This window comes from Glandiceps talaboti, chromosome 1 (genome assembly GCF_964340395.1).
Source record: "Glandiceps talaboti chromosome 1, keGlaTala1.1, whole genome shotgun sequence".
NCBI lineage: Eukaryota > Metazoa > Hemichordata > Enteropneusta > Spengelidae > Glandiceps > Glandiceps talaboti.
This window is the reverse complement of record NC_135549.1, coordinates 22,384,863-22,402,493: the sequence shown is the minus strand read 5'-3', so window position 1 is coordinate 22,402,493 and position 17,631 is coordinate 22,384,863. Positions and strand designations below refer to the sequence as shown.

General features: G+C 36.6%; 3 protein-coding genes across 5 annotated transcripts in view; all 3 read left to right on the top strand.

The window, feature by feature from the left end:
- LOC144440984 (ras-related protein Rab-43-like) overlaps positions 1-881 on the top strand; it is a 32,492-nt gene extending 31,611 nt beyond the window's left edge. The window contains exon 3 of one of the 2 annotated variants that reach the window (XM_078130500.1): positions 471-881. In XM_078130500.1, the coding sequence (XP_077986626.1) occupies positions 471-718 (248 nt within the window). In that variant the 3' untranslated portion in view covers positions 719-881. The remainder of the gene's footprint in view (positions 1-470) is intronic. The other variant, XM_078130491.1, reaches the window with a different exon arrangement.
- Positions 882-7,116: 6,235 nt separating this feature from the next.
- On the top strand, positions 7,117-10,990 carry LOC144434445 (ras-related protein Rab-43-like). The gene is made up of 3 exons (XM_078122896.1): positions 7,117-7,311; positions 7,859-8,042; positions 10,752-10,990. The coding sequence occupies exons 1-3, from the start codon at positions 7,117-7,119 to the stop codon at positions 10,988-10,990; spliced, it is 618 nt and encodes a 205-aa protein (XP_077979022.1).
- A 3,175-nt stretch (positions 10,991-14,165) lies between these two features.
- On the top strand, positions 14,166-16,238 carry LOC144440442 (ras-related protein Rab-43-like). Of its 2 annotated transcripts, none has more exons than XM_078129821.1 (3): positions 14,166-14,451; positions 15,156-15,348; positions 15,835-16,238. In XM_078129821.1, exons 1-3 carry the CDS (start codon positions 14,251-14,253, stop codon positions 16,095-16,097), a joined length of 657 nt encoding a protein of 218 aa, XP_077985947.1. In that variant the 5' UTR covers positions 14,166-14,250; the 3' UTR covers positions 16,098-16,238. The 2 variants fall into 2 exon arrangements, with proteins under 2 accessions (XP_077985947.1, XP_077985940.1); XM_078129814.1 differs by having other exon boundaries at positions 15,150-15,348.
- Positions 16,239-17,631: the final 1,393 nt, after the last annotated feature.

Below are 17,631 nucleotides of genomic sequence, written 5' to 3'. Positions count from 1 at the left end.
ACAACAAGGCTTTCAATAACACCAATCTTGTTGCTTTACATATCGTGATGGTTGACTTGATTAACAGTAAACCCGGCCCGCAACTCGTTCACTTCGGACCACTAAATAATTCTTTTAGTCGTCTGAGGCTCAAACAACAAAAGCCTACTTCATGTACCCCGTTGTAATACAAAGCCATATGGTGAGTGTGCGTTCTCGCGAGCAGTATCCCTCTTATGGAACATTATGCCACTTTCTAACTTTACTACGATCTACTATACTTGTTCCTGTTCAGCGCCATAGAACAGTTACGTCATGTTGGATTTTGGCGCTACATGCACATTTCTTTTATTAATTGATATTTACGGGAGGACCAGGTCGTTTGCATATTATAGTGACGATATCAAGTTGTCGAGAACCCTGTTTACAAATTTAGCAGGAATCATTCTTAGCTATCATATAAACAAATATTATTTGTGATTTTTTTTCAGGTAATAAAAGTGATTTAACAGAACTTCGAGAAGTACATTTCAGTGATGCCAGAGCATTAGCAACACACCATGCCATGTTGGAGTGTTTTGAAACATCAGCCAAAGATTCCACAAATGTAGAAGAAGCATTTATCAAGATGGCGACAGAACTCACCGAGAAGCATGGAAAATGCAACGCATTTGGCAATACGTCTGGTAACTCTTTGAATTCAAACCAGAAAAGGGGAAATCGGGGTTGTTGTAGTTAATACATGTATATTAGTTTTTGACATTTGTCGAACTCGTGAACTCACGATCGAAGATGTAGACATCGAATCGTCATAAACAACAACCAGATTACCATAAGGGCAGAATCATAGATTGGTCCTAGGCATTGTTAGAATGCAACATTCTGAGCTATAGCTATTATACACGATGTATCCCTTAATTGGAAAATAAATTATATGAAACTGTATTAATTTTGGAGCTTGCATAGTTAACAGATTGCCTTATTAAATAAAATCATTAATTATGCAAATTAACCATTAAAATTATAAGCTACACCAAGAAGCTTTAAAGGACACATCATGACACACACAATTCCTTACCATCAATGCATATACTTAATGATCCGAAAGTTAAAGCTTGCACTCTAAAGATATTACCTAATTATCAAAAATGATTATTTATGCAAATTAAACATCACGTTGAAAAACCACACAAAAAGTAAATCAAATACGTGTGAATTGTAAGGGTTGATGTATGTACCAAGTTAAATGAAATGTGACGGTTGCATTCTTAAGATATAGCCTAATTACCGAAAATCTATAATTATGCAAATTAGTCCTTAAAACTAAAATATATGCCAACAGCCTTTGAAGGGTATGTGTGCTTTGTTATGGTTGATGTATGTACCAAGTTATTTTGCATTTGAACATTACATTCTTAAGATATAGCCTAATTATAAAAGCTCATTAATTATGCAAATTACTCAAACTGTAAGTTACATCAACAAGCATTATAACACATGCATCTTGTTATGTTTAATGAATTAAATTGAATTTGAAGTATGCATTCTAAAGATACAGCCTAATAACCGAAAATAATTAATTGTGCAAATACACAAATCATTAAAAACTAAACACTATGTCAACATGCTTTAAATTTTATGGAATTTGAAGTTTGCATTCCTAGGATATAGTCTAAAGATCATTACTTATGCAAATTATTTCTATATGCCACATCAACAAACTATACAAAACATGTGTGTTTGTTATGGTTAACGCATGTACCAAATTATGTTGAATTTAAAATGTAGCCTAATTACTAAAAACTACCAATTATGCATACTAATTAATGTTGTCCATCTTCTTCTACGAAATGGACAATCAGAATGCTTTAATATTTGGTGTCAGGTTTGTTCATGCTAAGATGATATGAGTCATTTTCTATATTTAGCAAATTGTTTTGACTTCTCCGAAACCGGTGGTCATTTGGTCTGCATACTTTTATTCTTTTTGGGACGGCTATTCAGATTTCTTAATGCCAAGTTGATATGAATAATTTTCCAGTTTTAGCGATTCTTTTTTTATATTTGGTCAAAAATGGTATTTTTGACTTCTTCTCCGAAAGTGATGGTCAGATTGCTTTGATATTTGGTGTGCATGTGCCTTTGAGGGAGTCTAGTCAGATTTGCTCATGTCAAGTTGATATGAATCATTTTCTATTTTTACTTCCCGTAAGGGGAGGTTATGTTATGTTTTTGTCTGCATGTGTGTGTGTGTGTGTGTGTGTGTGTGTGTGTGTGTATGTGTCTGTGGACACGATATCTCAAAATCTACTGCATGTATGTAGGCCCAAAAAACTAAAGTCTACATAACATGTACAATACTAAAATGATGTGCATATTGCTATGGGTAACAAGGATAGATTAGCATGTGGATAAACATTTTTTCCTTAAATTATCACAAACTTTACAGTTGTGCTACAAAGCTGTTGGGTTGTTTTGTTTTTGTTTTGTTTTTGGTAATTTGGAAAAAAGTTATTATCGTAAAGAATGATAACCATAATAGTGAACATAGAAGGAAGAAATTTTATTTTGAAGCCATAAGCTAATTATGATGGAATATATGTTTGCAGTGATGTTCTTAACCAGGTTTATAGGTGATATTAACCAAGAACAACAAACACTTCACCGCTATGGTTATTATTAATTATAGCATAGTTGAACTGTTTCTAGGCAATGCTCAACTAATGCAACATTTGAGGTTCACCTTGCCCACATCCTGTAAATGTTATTTGACAAAAATAAAAATAATGGAGCTACTTCGACTGCTAGGTTGCGTGTCTAAAATTCAATTCAATTCTTTCAGGTTTTTGGGGCAAATTACACTGTAATGGTAATAGCCTATCTACTTGTGAACTAAAATATGAATTGTTATCAACTCACTTCTCAGGGAACGAGCAGAATTTACGACGGGGGGGGAATGGGCTGAGAAGAAAATATCTTAGTTAGATTTTTTTCGTAGCCCCACCCTTTGCTCTCAAAAAAACTATTTTATCCCCCATCCAAAAAGATGAACCCAATAAATTTCGTAGCGCCCCTCTCGGTAGGCACCCCCCCCCCCCAGACTACACATATTTGCAGAATTATGTGAAATTCTATGATACCCTGTCCCTACCCCGATTCCTGCATTGTGGAGAACTGATGTACAATTCTATGGTACACTATATTAATAACAGTTGGAATTCGACAGTGTCCATTCATAACAATAATATATTTCTTTACAAGTAAATGTGGGCTTTTAATATTATGAGATGTGTCTCATATCAGGCTGCATAACCTATGCTTGGTTGGTGATACTTAGCTAGCAGGTTTTTTCGGGCAGAAAGAGCACCCCCCCCACCCCCATAATCACTAGTGGGTAGGGTGTGACAGAAGAGTATCCCCTCCCACTGTGAATGTTTTTTTGAAAATAAGGTCATGCAGAAGCCTATTCGTCTCATAAAATTTCAAACCATTCACATTACTGAAAGCCATGGAGTGCTTGAAAATTGGCTTCAAAGGTTTACTCTGAGTTAGGGTGACAGATTTCCAATGTGAAACAGAGTCACCCGCTAGATCGTTATTTATCTTTGGGGATGACGCACTTGCATTAATATCTCAAGACGTTTATTTTCTTGAACGAACAATTGTCACTTCATTTAGCCAATTTGTACATTCTTGTCCCAAATATATTGCAATGATGGTGCATTTTTGTTGGGCAAATCGTTCAGTGTAATCAATAAATACTGAAACTGCACAAAATGCACAACATGCGACAACTTTCCCTGTATGAGTGTCTGCCATCTTTTTGTCTTTCATGTGCAACAAGATAAAAAGTGCCTGCAAAACGTTTTTACTCTTGAAAGCACCCAGTACGTACAAGAATGAGTATGAAATCTATGTGAAAATTGTAATTGTAGAGCTGACAACTAATTGTAAATCTACATTAAATATAATGACGGATCTGAATGTGAATATAAAAAAAAATCTTCAATCGATACGTGGCCTCGTCTGACCTGGCCTGTACCTGCGTTTCGTACCGACCGCTATTATGACAAGGATAGTGTGTGTCTCAAACAAGGATTGTGTGTGTCTCAAACACCCATATCTTTTATGACTTCACAGTCAGTCGTCTACAGTTTGGTATATTGTTTTCTTCTCACGGTTCCAAACTTGGTATTTTGAAGACTGCCATGGTCACAAATCCTCCATGGACGTTGCACCCTTGTCGTTCATAGGAAGTTGTTTTCCCTTGACATCTTTGGTAACATATACATATACACCTACCTACCTACCTACATACATACATACATACATACATACATACATACACACACACACACACACACACACACACACATACGTACATACATACATACATACATACATACATACATACATACATACATACATACAAGCAAACGCATGCACATGCGTGCGCACGCACGCACACGCACACACACACACACACATGCACATGCACATGCACATACACAAAAAGGCACCACCAAGAAACGTTGTTTATCAGAAACATACATATTTGTTCATACAGAAGTGAAACAACTCCAAGTAGGCTAAAACAGCTGCGTGGGACACGTACAGTTCTACTAGATTGGAACTTGGATTGTAGTCTCAGATTGCAACTAGGGAACAGTCGCGGTCCTAGGTTAGGTTTTGGCGAAACTGGGAGTCCCATATGATTGTCCCAGGTTGATGACAAACTGCCATTACATATTTGACATAATTACCTGAGTGAACTGATTGTATAGGCCACTATATGTCCGTTAACTTAGGAATGTTGTTTTTTTCAAATGGTAATCAGTACAGTACACTGTACTATGATATAAACGTCTAAAGAAAGAAAGAAAGAAAATTTGCTCACGGGTTATAACCTGTGATCTACTTAAAAAGGCATTCGATTGGCGGGAATCTTTTTTTGCCATTAGATTAGAATATCAATAAGTAATAGGTTGTGAAACCCACCCGCTTGTCTATTAAGGGACCGGTCAGTTTCTCCCGCCGAGGGGGGGGGGGGGCGGTGGATTCTTAAATCGGGCCGACAAAAAGTCACTGACCCTCCCTATTTGTAAAACCAAAAACAGGTTGATCCCCCTATCACTTAGTTCTAAAACATGATGACCCCCCCCCCACCCCATATATAATATTCACATGACAGGTATTTTTTGATCGTGACTCAGTGTGGACTGCTTGACTGTCTTGCAACTACTTTATAAGATCCCGAGTTAGCAGTATCATAATTATGTTAGTGACTACAGGGAAAATATATTCCAAAAGGAATTTAATAGCATCTTGACAGTGAAAAGTCGGGGAATGTTTGGGAAGGGAATATGTGCATCTCTCATGGGGGTCCTAGGGGTCTCCCCTAGAAGCCAAGGCCGTTTTTAACTCTGAAAAGTCAATATTGAGACCATTCAGACATTTTCAGAAAATAATTTCCAAGCTTTACAAGAGAGCACCAACATGTAAAAAGCAACTACATAGGGTTAAAATACTTTTGAAATATAGTTTCGTAGCGTCTTCACAGTAAGAGGTAGGGGAAGAGCTTGAGACTGGGATATGTCTACCTCACGTGGGGGGGGGTCCGAGGGGGTCTCCCTCTAGATGCCCTGGAGGATTTGTACTGTAAAGCCAATATTTAGGCTATTCAGACCCTTTCAAGCAATAACTTTATCCGTACTTTACAAGACAGCACCATCAAGTATCAGAAACTATTCTTTATAACTTACATATAGGGTTGACATATGTTCTTAAAAAGTTTAATGGCATCATTATAGTATAGGTCAGCACATCTAATGGTAGTATCATTGGTAGGGGAAATTTGGAATTTAAGGCAATTTTGGACTATCTTGGCAAACATTTCACATCTTTAAAATACAATTATCTCAAATTAGAATAGGGTGAAAATATTTAAGAAAAGTTTAATTCTTTTATGACAGTAAAAAGGTTGGTGGTGCCTCTGATTTAAATGTGGTTGAGTTTCCCATGTCACATAAAAATGGGCCCGTAACAAAGGTATAGGGGCATTAATATTGCATGTATAGTAAAGTCACTGGTATGTTAGAGAACTTTAGGTGGGCATACCTAGTATATAATAGAAACTGGAATCTGATGAGATGTGGTGAATTGTAGTGTCAATAACATGTAGTGTCCAAAATAGAAAGTGTATTAATCCCTTCTGACAAGTTCATACTGACGAGTAGAACAATCTAGATTAACGTCTTTTATAAACTAGCAATTACGAAACCTTCAAGTTCACTTTTGCCCCAAAGTGCAATATAAAGTGAAGCACTGATTGTGAAACAGCCAAGCATTTACTGGACATGTAACATGTTCTGTAACTAGTGTGGTAGCTAGGTAATACATGTATATGTATAGTTATGATTGAATTAATAAGTAATATTAAAGAACTCATTGAAGAAACAGGGACAAGAACAAATATTTACATGTACCACATTTCAGACAAGGCTAAATTCCATTGTAGAATAGGATTTTCTTCTTCCATCACAATCCAAAACACAATGATCTCCCCGATCCACAATTTTCAAACTAGCATGACCCCCCCCCCCCGCTAATTTCAAAAACATGGTGACCCCCACAAATCCACCCCCGACCGAAGAACTGCCCGGTCCCTAAGGTCAATAGTTTCTGATGTTCGTAGGGGCAACTGCATGTTGTGTACACATATATCGATGTTATTATACTCCACTGGTTAGTATACTCCACGACGTGCTGGGCATACATCGCTATAGAGTGGTTTGAGTATGTCGCAAGTTATTTTTCATGTAATTTCATATTTATATATGTATATATATATATATATTGTATGATAATGGATATGGACTTTGAGGTCGTATTGGTGCACAAGTAAAACCGCTATGGTTTTGCTTGGTAAAAGGTTGTGTGCGTCAATAATCTATTCAATGCATGCAGTTACTTTCTATATGCTACTACAACATTTTACTCGCGTTTTTATTTTTTGTTTTTTTGTATGCGTTTTTTGGGGGGAGGGGGGGGGGGTAACATTACTACACCTAAATATTAAGTATTGTGGTTTACCTTACGTTTCTAAATTTGCAAATTAAAGGATAAAACATCATGAACATGTCGTCGAATTGTCGGCGTGAAAACGATAACCAAGCCCAGTTCTACTTTAAGATTGTTCTTGTGGGTGATGCGTCAGTCGGCAAAACGTCGATTATACATCGATTCGAAGCGGGAAACTTTCGGAGACAACGTACCACAATTGGTATCGATTTCACCTTGAAAACACTATGTATTGAAGATAAACCTGTCAAGGTAAGAACACCATGGTGTCTTGATATGTCAACATCTTATGAACACTTAAGATGTTATTATGATGGAAATACGACTATAGAGGACCACTTTGAGGCCAAATAATAAATGAACTGTGTTTCTGATAACCCAACCCTGAACATTTTTTTTCATTCTTAACAGGTTCTTTTAATCAAAAATGGCGAGTTGTCCGTATTGCCATAAAAACTGTAATTGTCGGTAGTGAAAAGCTATCGCGTATGAGATACTATATTCATGGTATGTTGTTGCTATAAGGTTGTTCGTCGATCTCAGAGCAAGACGAATTCATATCAGGGGTACTACTAATTAACTATGTCGGTCTAACTTTACCATGCTTTAAACGACTGTAATGAATTCCCTTAGGATAGAGTTTATTCGAATGAACATATTTCAGTCGGTAGTTCACAGGTTTTTAGTGATGATTCCAGGTTTCAGTATCTGTTTCAGTATTTGACTCCCGTCTCTATCCCTCCCGAACAACGCGATAGTTATCATAATATTTCTGACATTTTTTTTTATCTCTGTTAAGTTGCAAGTATGGGACACAGCGGGATTAGAAAGATTTCGTTCCATGCTACGTAACTACTACCGAAGTGCAAATGGTGTTATTGTAGTATATGATATCACCAAGAAAACGACGTTTGATAATGTACCAAGATGGATTGAAGATGTTACAAAGTATGCAGGTGAAAATGTGGTACAGATGCTCATAGGTGAGAACAAAATTCTTGATTTAAAAAGAAAGAACCTCGAGGCTTTAACATCCTCTATCACTCCAGGGCTTGCAGAACTCTTACTAGTATATAATATATAAATTTGTTATGGCTAGGGAGCCTTCAGTAATTACAAGCGGGGTCACTTTTTACAAATCGATTGTCGGGGGAGAGCCAAGTTTTAGAAAACGGGATTAGGGGAGGACCACGTTTTCACTTTGACTAATTGTATTGTCTAGCTTTGCATTGTTTTGTCATTTTGGTATCCCATCTCTGCCATGGGTTCCCCATCCCAGTGCTGCCACATCGGTTAGAATCAGCGTTTGTGTTAAGGTTAGTTATATTTGGGTAACATCAAAACACATCAATCATATCGCTGCTGACAAGAGTGTAGTGAATCAATTGTCAGTTGTGATGTGGGAAAGGAATTGGTCTCAAATGAGTAAATAGGGACAGTTTGGCAAGATTTTTGGGATAACCACAGGGGCCAGCGAGCATGTAATTGATTGATCGATCGATCGATTGATCGATCGATCGATCGATCGATCGATTGATTGATTGATCGATCGATTGATTGATTGATTGATTGATTGATTGATTGATCGATTGATTGATTGATTGATTGATTGATTGATTGATTGATTGATTGATTGATAGATATATTATTTGATTGAATGATTGATCGATTGAATGATCAATTTTTGTGGTGCAATATAACGTCATTTTGTGTGTGTGATATTGATCAATTGGCTCATTTTTTTGGTGATATAAACCTTTTTCTTATTTCCTTGGCTACTTTTCTCTCTTTCAGTTGTACATAATTCTCTCTTTATTGACTAAATAAAGACATCTTGTTCATTCTTCTCCTATCTAAATTAAAACAATCCTAATCTCATAATTAGCATGGATCAGTTACGCAAAAGTTTGCTTTATGTCTAATCTTCTGGGAGATTATCACACCAGACAAAAAGTCAATTATGCACACACTAGTGGGAAGTAGAGCTCTCTAGTTAATGCATAAATGAGTGTGACAATCTCTCAGAAGATAAGAGATAAAGCAAACTGTTAGTGTAAGTGATCTCTTTGCCATTTACAAGATTAGGGGTGTTTTTATTTAGATAAGAGGAGAAGAATGGACAAGGTGTTTTTAATAAGTCAATAAAGAGAGAATTACATACAGAGAGAAAAGTAGACTTAAAGAAAAAAAGCTTCTCTGTCAGAATGCACAGGAAAAACCTTTAAAAGCCATGTTATTGTTGGCATGACCATCTACCTTATTGAAATTAGGTAGACCTAGCCAACAAAGAAGTATATGACCCATGACGACACCGGATCTTGGATGAAAGGGGTCGACAAGACAGCCTAGATTGGTGATGCGAGCTCTACCCTTATTTGCTTACTCAGAAAGACACCAGCCCTACTTTTCGTTTACTTCACGAACTTTATTCTCCTCCTGGTAAACTGTAGAGAACAGATATAAGAAACATGCATTTACTATGTGGTAACACATGGATTCTATTCACCACAAAAAGTAATTGTAAAGTCCGTTGTATCAAAACTGATCTTGGTAATCAGTAGCCTTAGTAATAGTGCTCACCGATCGCTAGTATCAATAAAGTCAATAATGAATATTTACCTAGATTTTGGGGTGGAAATGTGACGTAGCTGGACAACTGATCAAGATGGCTTCTATTCTATTGACAACGTGCTTTCCTCCACTTAGGGTACAGTATTCATTCTTAGCTGGGAATGGAGGCCTATATACTGCTGATACATTTAAATATTATTCTATGACACTGAAATCTTTATTGATATCTATGAAATGATTTACAAATACATCTCAAGTTCATTACAAACATTTTGTTTTCATTTCTACTTGATATTAAATGCATTATTGATATTGGTTATAATGTTATGATAACAATAATAAACACGATACAAACACACACATACATACATACATTTATACATAGACATACACACAAGCAGATCAGACGCACATACATACATACATACATACATACATACATACATACATACACACACACACACACACACACACACACACACATACATACATACATACATACATACATACATACATACATACATACATACATACATACATACATACATACATACATACACACACACACACACACACACACACACACACACACACACACACACACACACACACACACACACACACACACACACACACACACACACATACATACATACATACATACATACATACATACATACATACATACATACATACATACATACATACATACGTACGTACGTACGTACGTACGTACGTACACACACACACACACACACACACATACATACATACATACATACATACATACATACATACATACATACATACATACGTACATACATACGTACGTACGTACATACATACATACATACATACATACATACATACATACATACATACATACGTACGTACGTACGTACGTACGTACACACACACACACACACACATACATACATACATACATACATACATACATACATACATACATACATCAACCCACTCTTCTGTTCATTCGTCCATCCATCCATGAATGCGCTGTACAAACCTAGAAATGAATAATACTTTCTAGATTATTTGATTCACTCGCGATTCTAAAATTAATGCTTACAAAAAGTCTTCTATCTATTCCATAATTCCAGGTAATAAAAGTGATTTAACAGAACTTCGAGAAGTACATTTCAGTGATGCCAGAGCATTAGCAACACACCATGCCATGTTGGAGTGTTTTGAAACATCAGCCAAAGATTCCACAAATGTAGAAGAAGCATTTATCAAGATGGCGACAGAACTGAAGAAGAGGCACGGAAGATACTATTCATTGGACTATACGTCTTCTAATTCAAAACAGAAAAGTGAAAAGCGGGGTTGTTGTAGTTAATAGAGCATCACCGGTTTTTTGACATTAAACTGCTGATTCAGTGAAATGTATGACTAGCTATTTAGCAAGTACTCATTTAACCATGACTGTGTCCGATTTAAAAAAAAGCAACTGGCGGTAATCAAGGAAGTATAAATGAGACTTAGAGCGTTGAATACCAATTTTACTATAACCATTTTAAGTATTTTTCATTGTCAAAATACAGCATCGATCCTTCAAGAGCAAACTTAAACAAACCTACAGTTACAATGTATAAACGTATGGTAAAGTCAGGGAAACGGCCATTGACTCTCGGTTGGTGAGAATTTTGAAAAACATTCGCCATTTGACCCTTTAGTGGCGAATGGGTAGCGTGAGCACAATATTTTTGGGGTGCAAAACAAAATAATTTCACTTGAAAGCAAAATCGATTTTGTTGGAAGAGAACTAAAATGGGTCAAACTCCCCTACCCCAAAACTAAAGGAATTTAGTTTTTTTATCCGACATTTGAATAATTGATCTCGCCCCTTAAGTTCCCAAGAATAGGTGAAGTTCATTCCATGGGTATATGAAACACAAAAATATTGAACTATATTTGTGTGCAGGTACAAGTAGGTGGTTTTTTTAAAAGTATGTTCTTAAATTACATAATCTCATAATTTAAGATTTTTTGTTATCACCTAATTCAGTTTTATGAATGCATTATGGATACACATTATGAGTTAGGGGGTGTGTCATGAATATATTTTACACTACCCTAAACAATACAGGTACATTGTAGATGCTAAACTGACCAGGTAATGATTCAAAAAATACTAGTAATGAAATGATGAAAATAAGGAAATAATATTAATTAATGCAAAGTTATATATATCCACTGAACACGACATCCAGTATATGTACCTCGAGCTCTGCATATTAGTGGCGCTGGAACCAAAAGCTACAATGTATGCTACTAGATTGTATTTATTGATTTTAGGTACAAAAATAGAACCCCTCATTGAAACTTTATAGTAATGTTACCATGGATACTTCTTTCATGGCGTAAATAGTTTTTTATTCAACTTGCATAATTTGTTGGAATTTCAACTGCAGCAGTGCAGGGTTACTATACGTAAACACTCACTCGAGTCAGTGTAACTAGTGACTAATATTATAGTATAGTTGGCGAGACATGAAAAATAATCTATTTTTTGGTTGAATACATCTACTGAAAAATAAACTATAAATTCATTAATTTTAAATTGGCTGGACATCACTATACTGGTACAGGGATGTATAATGGCCGTGGGTTCCATTGGGAATGGATACGTGTCGGAAACTCGTAGACCCCCATTAGTTCTGCTTGCAGACGGTGCACGCTCGCAAGGGACGACTTACGCCTTATGCAAGCAGGACCCCTAGCGAAACCAAACAAGTGTACACACCATCGTGGGAGAGCAGAATGCCGACAACAGAATAAGGTTTGGGAGCCTTTTATAAAAGAGTACTGTTATCACTTTGTTAGGGCCGGTAAATGGTGATGTTATCAGTGTTGAATGCTCAATTTTACTAGAGTTCAGGGACTGGAGTTTTTACATCGACCATCGGGACAATGTAGCGACGGAAAACATATAAAATGCTAAATGATGTTTCAACTTCAAACTTTCAACTAATACCAGATTTAAACTGAATACCTTCCGTAAGGATTTATGCAAGAAATTTAGCTCTATATCTGTGATTCGTCAAGTCCCAATGAAAGTTAGTTGTCAAAAATGTTGTTTAAATGCCCGCCACGCCTCCTATTCTCAGCACAGGAAAGCTTGCCATCCTCGAGCGAGCTTTCGTGATCCCCTACATACCCGGGATATGGCATGTGCGTGTTGTAAACTTCCTTCTGTCCCACCACGTGTAGAGGTCAATGTATAGGTCACTATTATTGATACATTGTCGCGAAATTTTCTTCGTAGGCTAGGCGAAGCTTGGTCTATTTTCCATATTTTGACCACACACATTTGGGTATAAATTATAGATTATTACACTTGATAAATATATGAGAGTGTATTTATATCCTGAGATACAGAGCTAGATAAATGATTATGTACAAGCCTTGCAACAAACAGCGGTAGTTTGTTATCGAGAGAAATCGGAAATGAACAAGGGTAAAAAGGAGACGGTTCGAGGATCGAGGTCAATATAATACTTCCTAAACTTCTAATCGAAAATCTAAAAAGACACGATTTCTTTTTATTCATCTGCGCATCAGTGTGTGAAATTTGAAAATGATAAGTCCATATTTGACGAAATTGAAACGATGATAATTATTTCACCTGTTTGTGAACTCCGCGCTCATTGTAAACCTATTTTAAGGCCAAATTTTTTTTTTCTGGTGAGTTTGAATCACCCTGCCTCGGTCTTCTTTTTTCTCGTGTTTGTGCAGCCAATGGCATGCAGAGTGCAGATCCACATGGGAAGCACAAAATAAGGTTGGCACGAAGCCTGGAAATTATTGTCTGAAAGGGTCTCAGTGAATAGTCTCAAAATTGACTTTTCAGAGTAAAAAAACCTCCAGGGCTTCTAGGGGAGACCCTCCTAGGACCCCTCCCCATAAAAGATATATACATATTCCCTGCTCAAGCTTTCCAATACCTTTCACTGTCAACATGCTATTAAACTCCTTTTGGAATATATTTACCCTGTGTAGTCAATAATTATAATTAGTGCTAACCCGGGATCTTATAAAGTAGATGCAAGACAGTCAAGCAGTCCACACTGAGTCATGATCAACAAATACCTGTCATGTGAATATTATATATATGGGGGGCGGGGGTCATCATGTTTATATATAGAATTAAGTGATAGGGGGGGGGGGGGGTCAGCCTGTTTTTGGTTTTACAGATAGGGGGTCAGTGACTTGTTGTCGGCCCAATTTAAGAATCCACTGCCCCCCCCCCCCCAGGCTGAAGAAACTGACCAGTCCCTTATACAATTAAGAAATGGAAAATCACAGGAAAACAATAAAATAAAGAAATCGGTTGCTATGTGACCATAGAAGAACTGAGTATTCATGTTTCAAATAAATAGTACATTTCATTCAAAATACATGCGAAGTCTGCTGTGTTTTGTTTACTGTATCTATTCTGAGTGTTGCACGTAGTAAGGGGAAACCCGAACTGATCATGAGTCATGACGTCATGCAAAATGGTTACGCCGACCGAGAGAAGCTATAGTGTTACTGTAGTATTGGTCGCGGTTGTGCATATGTTCTGAAGTATTCAGTAAAGTCATCGGGATTTCAGACATGTCTTCACATCAGCGAGACAAAACAGACGACACGGCGTATGACTTCCTTTTCAAAATAATTCTGATAGGAGATATGGACGTTGGTAAATCGTCTATCGTGAAACGTTTCAAATCAGGAAAGTTTCTTGAAAAGCAGCAGAACACAATCGGTGTCGATTTTACAGTAAAGACATTGTGTCTTGGTGGTAAGAAAGTCAAGGTAAGTGAATGATGTGTTCATAAGAACCACGTCTTATCTTGTCATATCTGTACAACACGAACAATCTGTGCACTGTGGCATACTTCGTAACCCGGAAGTGACCGACGTGGTCACGGCATGGCTGTGAAGTATGGGCTATCACATAGGCACTCGAATCAATCTGTATGATTTAAAAAAATATATATATAGTGAATAAGAAATATAGATTATTCGCTATATATTTTTTCTTAAAAATCATACAGATCAAGTGTGGGCTATCGCGTTATTTGTGGACCCTGGGGATAATAGCTTTGGGAACTTGAAGTGTTGTATGTTCTTCAAGAACTTACGGCAATATCCTCCAAAATCGAGAAAAGGATCCTTTAATTAAGCGAGACGTGTTCTCGGAGGGTTGGGGTGGGTGGGTGGGTGGATGTGTGTGTGTGGGGGGGGGGCTGTGGTGAGTATATACTCCAGCTTCACATTAAAAACTGCGTTTGTCTGCGTGTTCTATAGCTACGTCTGTAATTCGACACACCCAGCGAATGAACCACAAAATAATGATTTACGAATATTCAAAAAATACCGTAAGCGGTGTTTACGCAGAAAGACCTCAGACGTTTTTTTTTTTTAATATTCGTAAATATATAATAACTTTATTTTGCATAGAATGTTAGCTCACAAGTGACTTTGTTAATGAACGTAATTATATTATACAGTTACAGGTATGGGACACAGCAGGACAGGAGAGATTCCGTGCAATGACTCGCAGCTACTATAACGACACACATGGTGTTATTATAACATACGACATCACAAGAAAAAAGACTTTTGATAGTATACCTGTATGGTTAGACGAAGTCAAAAATAATATTGGTGAAAAATCGCGTGGTGGAGACCCTTTAGTATTACTTATAGGTAAGAATTTGTAATCATGGTGATAGATTTCGCCCAGAGACTTGATAGTCAAGCTTGATTTAAATACTATTTGCCAGAGAACAACATGATATATGCTGGAATTGGAAACGAACGACTTTTGGGCAGGTATCTAGCAGACCTATACAGGATATTGCAAGCATTGGTTTTGAACAAAAAACCCATGTATTCCTTTAAGACCCCACTGATACACTGATAGCACAGCTTGAGACAGACTAAGAGATACAGTTGGTCGAACATTGCTGTAATATAACTCGACTACGATGGTCTAGCTAGTTTCAGGGCTCTGGCATAACTCAGTGACTTGTTTGGCTGCTTGGCTACTTGATATGGCAAATGTAAGGCGCCCTCTTATGGTGTATATGTGCTAAATGGGTAACTTTTGTTTTTAGTTCAAACCTGTACTGTTTACTTACTGTGTTTCTTTGTTGTTGTTTTTATCTTAAAATATATTTTTTACGTTTTCAGGGAATAAGAGTGACTTAAGTCATCAACGACAAATACATATTGCCAAAGCAAAGCAAACAGTGAAACAGTATGATATGCTAGATTGTATAGAAACATCTGCCAAAGATTCCACGAATGTAGAAGGAACTTTTAAGATTCTGGCCAAGGTGTTGATGAAGAGACATGGAGGAGGAAATATCTTGGATTCAGGAGAAGAATCACTGACACTGTCTCAGCAAGCGACAAGTGAAGTTTACGGATATTGGGGCTGTTGTGGTTATTGAATCAGAATTTTCTGTGATTTTTTATCAACTCTACCCCTGTTCCCTTGACTTTGGTTCAGTCTCCAGAAGCGATTATGGACTTAGATCAATCCATTGCCAACAGAATAGGGGGTTTATCCTATTAATTGCAAAAAAAAGAAAAAAAAATGTGGACATAAATACCAAACAGTTGCCAAAGAATATTAGGTAAAAAATTGAAGGAAAAAAAATGAAAAAAAAAAGGAAGTAAAAGGTGATCCAATTATATGATAAAGGAGTGTTATCATTAAAATGTATAAATAAAAGAATTTTAGAAATAAAAATTTCCAAAAAATTATATTCACGATATACACTAAGATACATTGTGTTGTTATTAAGCCTAGTCAGTCTTGGGTGCTGGTTGATAGGAGTGGCACAACATGTCATATCTTTATAATCTTACAGACTAATTCATGAGTAATAGTAATTATATTCCTCACACATTGATACTATGACACGTGTATGTTGTAAAGTATTTACATTGTCAACATGTGGCAGCTAGCTGATGGGGTAGTAGAAAAATTCGTTGTGACATCATGCATGCTCTATAAAGGGGGTTGACTGATGTGTGAGGGCGCCCCAACATGGCGTACACCTTACACAGTATATGGGACAGGAGAGATCTTCCACATATTCTGCCTGTTCTACTTTGTTGTATATGGATTGAGTCACTTACATGATACATGAAGGTAATTATATATAATAGCAGTATAATAGCAATTTATATATTTATATATGTATAGTCTCAGAAATGTTATCTCTATCCTTACTATGTACTTACTTGTCACATTACTATATTGATGCAAGCTGTAGGTTACTGTATCCAAATATACATATTTACTTTTGAGACACTACCCACAATTGATATTTAGTCAAAGCAGAAATTGTCCATCTATTGTATTGGTGATTTGTAGGGACTGTACGGAGCCTATGACAACATACATTTCATGTAAAATGATTTGCTGTATGAGAACAAATGCCACAAGGTTATTGATTGTAAGATAGTATATAATTTATTCAGTGTCATTCAGTAGAATCAGATTACATGATTACTTTCCATATAGCAAACACTTTCCTTGACAAGTTCTCTACATCCATGATTAGCGCCCTCAACGGTGTGATATGGCTATGCAAATTCTATCAATACATAACTTCCCAACCCAGAACTACTGCTGGTGCAAAATGTCATCATAGGCTGGAGTCAGTGACACTATATTGTATATACATCATGTACATGATGAAAACTAGAATTGCACGCAAACTGGCAAGTTTTTCTTTTCTTTTTGGTACATGGTATGTCATAGCAAATATCATGCCTTCATTTCAAGACAACATTGCAGTACTGCTTGTACAGACTAGTTTTGACAGCATGACATAGCTCTTTAGATTAGAAATATTACAATTCACTTTATTTGTATGAAATGTTTGCTAGCTTTCTTGGCTAAATTACCAGCCTGTTTACTACACTGTCAAGATATATATCTTTAGCTGGTCGTACCTCCTAGCCCTTGTATTC

Bases quoted from the DNA above. Each gene is read 5' to 3' on its own strand.
- LOC144434445 (XM_078122896.1), top strand. From the start codon at position 7,117: ATGTCGTCGAATTGTCGGCGTGAAAACGATAACCAAGCCCAGTTCTAC. The intron at 7,312-7,858 runs GTAAGAACACCA...ATCTCTGTTAAG, and splicing joins TTGAAGATAAACCTGTCAAG to TTGCAAGTATGGGACACAGC. The intron at 8,043-10,751 runs GTGAGAACAAAA...CCATAATTCCAG, and splicing joins TGTGGTACAGATGCTCATAG to GTAATAAAAGTGATTTAACA.
- LOC144440442 (XM_078129814.1), top strand. From the start codon at position 14,251: ATGTCTTCACATCAGCGAGACAAAACAGACGACACGGCGTATGACTTC. The intron at 14,452-15,149 runs GTAAGTGAATGA...TATATTATACAG, and splicing joins TTGGTGGTAAGAAAGTCAAG to TTACAGGTATGGGACACAGC. The intron at 15,349-15,834 runs GTAAGAATTTGT...TTACGTTTTCAG, and splicing joins CCCTTTAGTATTACTTATAG to GGAATAAGAGTGACTTAAGT.